Genomic DNA, 6,644 nt, shown 5'->3' on the forward strand with positions numbered 1-6,644 from the left:
AATAATATAATTATCAGTTATGCTGCCAATAACAACTACATTATTGCATCACAACCGATGATTAATAGAAATATTATTGTTGATCTTTGCCTTTGCTAACATTGAACGATTATCATTAAGATTTCTCAGAAATTAATGATTCATAATGATAATTAGCAAAAGTGTAAATGGACTTGTAATAGCGGTGTATTCAGACATGGGGCCTATAAATATAGAGTTGTCCCTGAGCTTTCCATGTAGCATCTGTACATGGTTAATAATTTATGATTATAATCAATCAGGTATAGAAATGTATTAGTGAAGCGTCAACAGCTAAACAGCCCCGGGTAGAACAGACCAAAATTTTTGGCCAGAGACAATTTCTTAAGCTTAGCTTAACACTTGCGCCATGCTCTCTGTCATTCATATCCACCCAGTGGCGTAACTACCGGGGTTCCCGGGGTAGCAGCTGCCACAGGGCCGGAAATTAGGGTTGCGGCGACAGCCGCTACTGCTGCGTTTTTTTTCCCCGTTATTGGCTGGAGTTACTCCAGCCGGTAACGGGCCCTATCTACTTACCGATTCTTGCAGGGGCCGGGATCAGTAAGTGACGCCGCGGGCCCCACAGATGTCATTATTATACTCAGGGGTCTTTTCAGACCCCCAAGTATAATGATCGGAGGTCCAAGGGAGGTAAGGAAACATAACAAACCATGTTACTTACCTTTCCACGCTCCGGGCAGGTTCGGGCCTATTTCTGGACGCTCCCTGACGTCACATGACCCGGGATGCAGGTCCCGGTCATGTAACGTCCCGGGTCATGTGACGTCCCAGACGTCATTAAAGAAGGCCGACGCCGCTGAGGACTGCAGGGGAGTGGGAGATAGATAAGTAATATTGTTTTTTATGTTTGTATCCCCTCTCAGTCTCCAATTATTATACACTGGGGCATAATACTGTGTGCAGGGGCCACTATGGGGCATAATACTGTGTACAGGGACCACAATGGGGCATAATAGAGTGCACAGGAATGCGGGGGGGGGGTTGGTCGCGGTCTTCAGCGGGCGTCAGTCAGGGGGAGGCCCATGTCAAAAGTTCGCCACGGGGCCCCACCGGTCCTAGTTGCGTTACTGTACCCATGGTACTCATAAGACTATAATTGGATCCACTGGATGTCCGATATTTTCAGTGTAAAACTGGAGGAGAGAAAAGTCTTCCGTACACGACTTTTCTCTCTACCGATTTTCGGAGGAATCTGCAACAGAGTCTTTTACGAAGACTCCGGTGCAGATTTGAACAATAGATGTTTGAAGAAACCACGGCACTCCTAATAACTTGGTTGGTGCACTTGAAAGGGTTTCACCCCAGACTTATGTAGAAAAATATATCAGCACCCAAAATCAACCAGAATTCTTTAGTTGTGCAAAAGAATTGAAGCTTTATTACGGAAAGCCAGCAGCTTCTGTGATGTGCGTCTGCATACTTATTTGGAGACTATTCTCCTAAACTACTGCTACACTGAAGCTTTCTTTTCTTCTTTGATTCTTCTTGCATTGCAATCCGGGTGTGATGAAGGTCTAATATAGACCGAAAAAACGTTTTACCCTATTTTATGGGATTGCATATTTCCGTATTTATTTATTATGCTTACTTATATAGCGCCATCATATTCCGCAGCGCTTTACAGATATTGTCTGTCACTGTCCCATATAGGGCTCACATTGGCTATCAGTATGTCTTTGGTGTGGGAGGAAATCGGAGTACCTGGAGGAAACCCACACAAACACGGGGAGAACATACAAACTAGAGCTCCAATATTTTTGCACAACTAAATAATTCTGGTTGATTTTGAGTGCCTGATATATTTTTCTGCAGATTTGAACAAAGCCTATCATACAATACATGTCATATTACTATGTCTTGTCACACTGTGTGTCTATATCAGTGTGGATGTGTATGTATATAGGAAAGAGGAACTTGTTTTTTTTTCACATTTTTAATTTTGTCCTTCATTTATTAACGTTATTACATTTACTTGTGAGCAGGGTCCTCACTCCTTATATCACTTGTCTGATATGTTAAAGGGGTTGTCCCATCTCAAGGATCCTATCTATACTGGTAGCTTATGTAAATTCAAGTCTTTTCCTGAATATATTGCTTTAGAAATGCTGCTTTGTTTTTCTGGTATGTGAACTTATTCCTCCCATTGTTTACACAGCGTTGCTATAACCACAGACCTGTGAGATAGGACAAGTGACATCACTCACTGCTCTGCCGGCAGGACAATCAGCTCAGCTAATTTACTAGTTTACTAAAGATGAGCGAGTACTGTTCGGATCAGCCGATCCGAACAGCATGCTCCATAGAAATGAATGGAAGCACCTGGTACTTCCGCTTTGACGTCGGCCAGCCGCTTAACCCCCCGCGTGCCGGCTACGTCCATTCATTTCTATGCAAGCGTGCTGTTCAGATCGGCTGATCCGAACAGTACTCGCTCATCTCTACAGTTTACTGATAAAGCCCAGTCTATTATATCTCTCTGTAAACACATAGATAACACTGAGCCCATTCTGTAAAAGCATCTGCATATTATCTGATCTACATAAGGATTGTGATACTTCATAGTTTCCTGTCCAGCAAGCTGGGGGGGGGGGGGGGGGGAATACAAGAAGTGGGAAGAAGAGACAGCAGGCTAGTTGCTGAAAAACAAGTGGAGCGGAAAACCGCTTTAAGTATTTTGTCACATTGTAATGTGTAATATTGTCTGTTCTGATTTGTAAAGTGTGGTGCAATATGTTGGTGCTATATAAATATTATTATTATTATTATTATTTCTCCATATTTCCTTATGCAGAAAAGATCCAGATTGCGTCTTCCTTGTATACCTTTAAACTTTCTCTGTCTCAAGGACTTCGGTGTGACTGAGCTGTAGCACCAGGCAGCGCTGCACATACAGATGTCAGATGATACCGAACGGATATCAAGATTATGCAGAGTTGAGTTTCACAACAGCCAGAAAACCACAAACGGCAGTTGCGAACCATTATTCTAGCTATAAACTGACATAGCACCTTATAATAGCTAAATTATTATATATTTTTACCCAACGATCAGACGGCCTACACACCCTTTCGTCATGTAGGGTGTAATACACATTGACAGAGAGCTTGTCATTGGAACGTATAATCAGAGCTCCATAGGCAGACTATTATAAGTATAGGTTACGTATAACTCACATGCAATCTAAGCATCACCGTAGAAATACTCCATTTTACTCACCTGCCATGGTGATGATGTCCTGAGCAGAAGACTATTGATGTTTATATGTCTTAGACTTCCTTGTCACCAGAATGGAGGAATAACACTACTGAAGAGTGAGCCAGTGTAACCAAGTGTGGGAGGAGGTCCTGTCCTCAATTGACTTCCTGAAACTTATACCCGTGACAGTGACTTGCATCGATAGGTTTTAGGTCTATGCACGATGATTTTGTGGATTCTGAATATATTAAATACCTGCTCTGGCAGGTTTGGAGGTTTTATGAGGTTGGGTCAAAGAGGGAAGAACCATGAATCATGCAGAGGAATCTAAAAGGGAGGCTCTTCAGCGGAGGACAATGCGCAGTACTGACAACGCTGTGTGCTCTTCTTCTGTTTGTTTTGATTTGTAAACTTACAGTGGCTTTCCACTTAGGAACTCAAATGTAATATGGAAGTCAAAGCCTCGAGGATACGTTCATCTGCTTAACTTATTTTCCTTAGATCTTGATCCTTGGTTCTTTTTTTAGTTCAGTTCCATTAGTTGAGAGCTTTGTTCTGTGACAAAAGTTTAGCTCCAGTGCCTACAGGGAGTCAGCAGTAGTCTGGGACACGCCTCCTGGCTCTTCATTGGTTCATATTGCTGTTTTTTCCCCTCCTTTTCACCTCTATCTTCACTGATTGGCTGCTGTCTATAGACACAAGTCTATCTCAAGCTGAACAGGAAGGCAGCACATGGAGAGATGATTTCGAGTACATCAAAGTGCAGAATGAGTATAAAGTGCAGATCACTAAACCAAGATGAAATCTGAAGGGTCACTTTAAGGGGTTCTGTTCTAATGTCCCTTTTAGTACATATGTAGAAAATGGAGAGGAGCATCCAAGACAACTCATGGCAATGGAAGACCACTCAAGGGTTATACAAAGAGTAGAGAGACCCCCATAGTAGTTCATAATAGGACCACTCTGTAGACTTGTTTAGACTAGTTTTCCATCTCCATCTCTTTTCCATGACCCTTTTGTTGATTTTTTCCCCCATTGTTTGCTAGAATTGAAGTACCTATGGAAAAGGAGGTCCTTCATAGGTTCTCAACACTCAGCCCTGTAGTAACGGAGATGGACCCAACCTTCAGGGGCCACAAAGCCCCATATGTTCAGCCCCATATGTTTATAGCAAAATAATGGATAAGATGTCCATATGATATGGTTGCTTCCAATAATGAGACTCCTCTTTCCCCATGACCAATACACAAAGAGTTTATCCGAATCATACAAACAGTATTTTAATTTGTCTGCAGCTCCATTGGAATCAAGTAGAATGGTTAAAAATTAAAGGGTTTTTTTGGCCTCCAGGCAGTGTCTTATACCCACAGAATATAATCAGTGTCCCAGTCCCAGGTGCCAGAAACTGTAACCCTGGGCCCATCTCTTGAATAGAAGTACAGATGTATCCAGGCCTATTCTGTGTAGTAGCTTCCAGCATCAGTGGCAAATCAACTGATCGTGTGGGGTCCAGGGGATGGACCCCCACCAATAAGATACAGATCACCTATCCTTGATAGGTCATCATTAATAATACCAACTGGGGGCTCAGAAACCCAAAATGTGTTGGGTATGCATATACTGTATGTGCATAGTAACTATGGATGTTTTTAAGACATCAATGTGTATTACTAAAGATATACAAGTCTACGTGATGAGTTAATGCAGACACACCTTATATTACAACCCTATATACAGCCACAAGTAAGTGTATGTGAATATAAAACTATACTACGAGTGGCATAAAACACATTAAAAGATCATTAAAAAGGAGATTATTTGTCATGACATCTTTATTAGACGCTAATATGATAGAGGTACAAGCCCCGTGGGTACAATAGATTTGCTGCTGAAATTTCTACAACTGTCCCATTTTTCTGAACACCCTGCAAAAATCTATAGGTGCGTTACATAAACAGTCCCATTCAGATATCTGGGATGGAATCTTCAATTCTGTATATGGAAACCCTCTCCGATTACAAAGCGGTTACCCACAGAAACCCGCGGACCCCATAGACTATAATTTGCCATATAGAAAGTCACAAGTACGCCAGCTTTTTTCGGTAATCATCACTCAATGTTGTCAAGTTCGGTCACAGCTGTCTCTAGGTAAATCTCTAAAATCCGACCACCGATGCACGTGAAAGGCTGATCTGAATATCCAGAATAAAATGGTTGTCTTTGCGTTCCTTTAGCGGTTTGTGGCCATAAAGGAATATTTCTACTCTGAGTATATAACACTATATGGCACTAATATTACTTTTGGACCTGACAGATTTCCTTTAACAACATTTCCTATGCCTATGCTCACGTGTATGTGTCCCTGCCCCATGCTTTACCCTGCAGCTCTGACATCCATACATATTGCATTTAATATCTTTACAGCGAGAATAGAATGACTATTAATGACCAAAAAGAAATTAACCCCTAATGATCTTGTTACGGAGTGATGCGGAGTTCCACTTTAATCAATCAGTTATCATTTTATATCTTTATTAGAGATGAGCGAGTAGTATTCGATCGAGTAGGTATTCGAAATACTCGTACTCGATCGAGTACCACTCGCTATTCGAATGGAAAAGTTCGATGCAGAACCAGCATTGATTGGCCGAATGCTATACAGTTGGCCAATCAACGCTGCTTCTTCTCCTACCTTTAGAAGTCTTCTCCGTGCAGCTTCCCCGCGGCGTCTTCCGGCTCTTCATTCACTCTGCCAGGCATCGGGCCTGGGCAGAGCCGACTGCGCATGTCCACTTGTAGTGCGGGCATGCGCAGTCGGCTCTGCCCAGGCCCGATGCCTGGCAGAGTGAATTCAGAACCGGAAGATGCCGTGGGGACGCTGCAAGGAGAAGACTTCTCGGAGGATCCAGCCCGACCCTCACTCGTGGACTTGGTAAGTATAATTTGATTGAATGTTGCCTACACCTGAAATGAGCATTTTCCCCCCATAGAGTATAATAGGGTTCGATATTCGATTCGAGTAGTCGAATATTGAGGGGCTACTCGAAACGAATATCGAACCTCGAACATTTTACTGTTCGCTCATCTCTAATCTTTATTACTATGGGACCGATTAATTGAACATTATGTAATAAAGAAAATCAGTCGGGCAAATTTTATTTTCCAACTTAGGAAACACGTTTAATTTTTTTCAAGCAGGACAAGCAATAGGCAGATACATTTATGGTAATAAATAATATATAAATAACATTGCACAGAATATAGAAGTCTATGGAGTTATCTGACACATCATGGAACATAATTGTGACCATTTCCTTGCTTAAAAACCTGATCTAATGGTAGAATTATTAAGTCTTATGCAAAAATCTATTAAGTAAATCCATGTCCTGTAGTCGAGTCACATACTA

General features: G+C 41.9%; 1 protein-coding gene and 1 long non-coding RNA gene across 2 annotated transcripts in view; both read right to left on the minus strand.

Moving 5' to 3' along the window:
* Window positions 1–3,369, minus strand: part of LOC142208764 (protein-glutamine gamma-glutamyltransferase E-like) — a 39,873-nt gene extending 36,504 nt beyond the window's left edge. Inside the window, exon 1 of the mRNA XM_075277458.1 lies at window positions 3,259–3,369. Within this exon, the coding sequence (XP_075133559.1) occupies window positions 3,259–3,265 (7 nt within the window). The 5' untranslated portion in view covers window positions 3,266–3,369. The remainder of the gene's footprint in view (window positions 1–3,258) is intronic.
* LOC142208787 (uncharacterized) overlaps window positions 1–6,644 on the minus strand; it is a 532,067-nt gene that overhangs the window by 405,356 nt on the left and 120,067 nt on the right. The window lies entirely within an intron of this gene.

Source organism: Leptodactylus fuscus, chromosome 6, assembly GCF_031893055.1.
Source record: "Leptodactylus fuscus isolate aLepFus1 chromosome 6, aLepFus1.hap2, whole genome shotgun sequence".
Taxonomy (NCBI): domain Eukaryota; kingdom Metazoa; phylum Chordata; class Amphibia; order Anura; family Leptodactylidae; genus Leptodactylus; species Leptodactylus fuscus.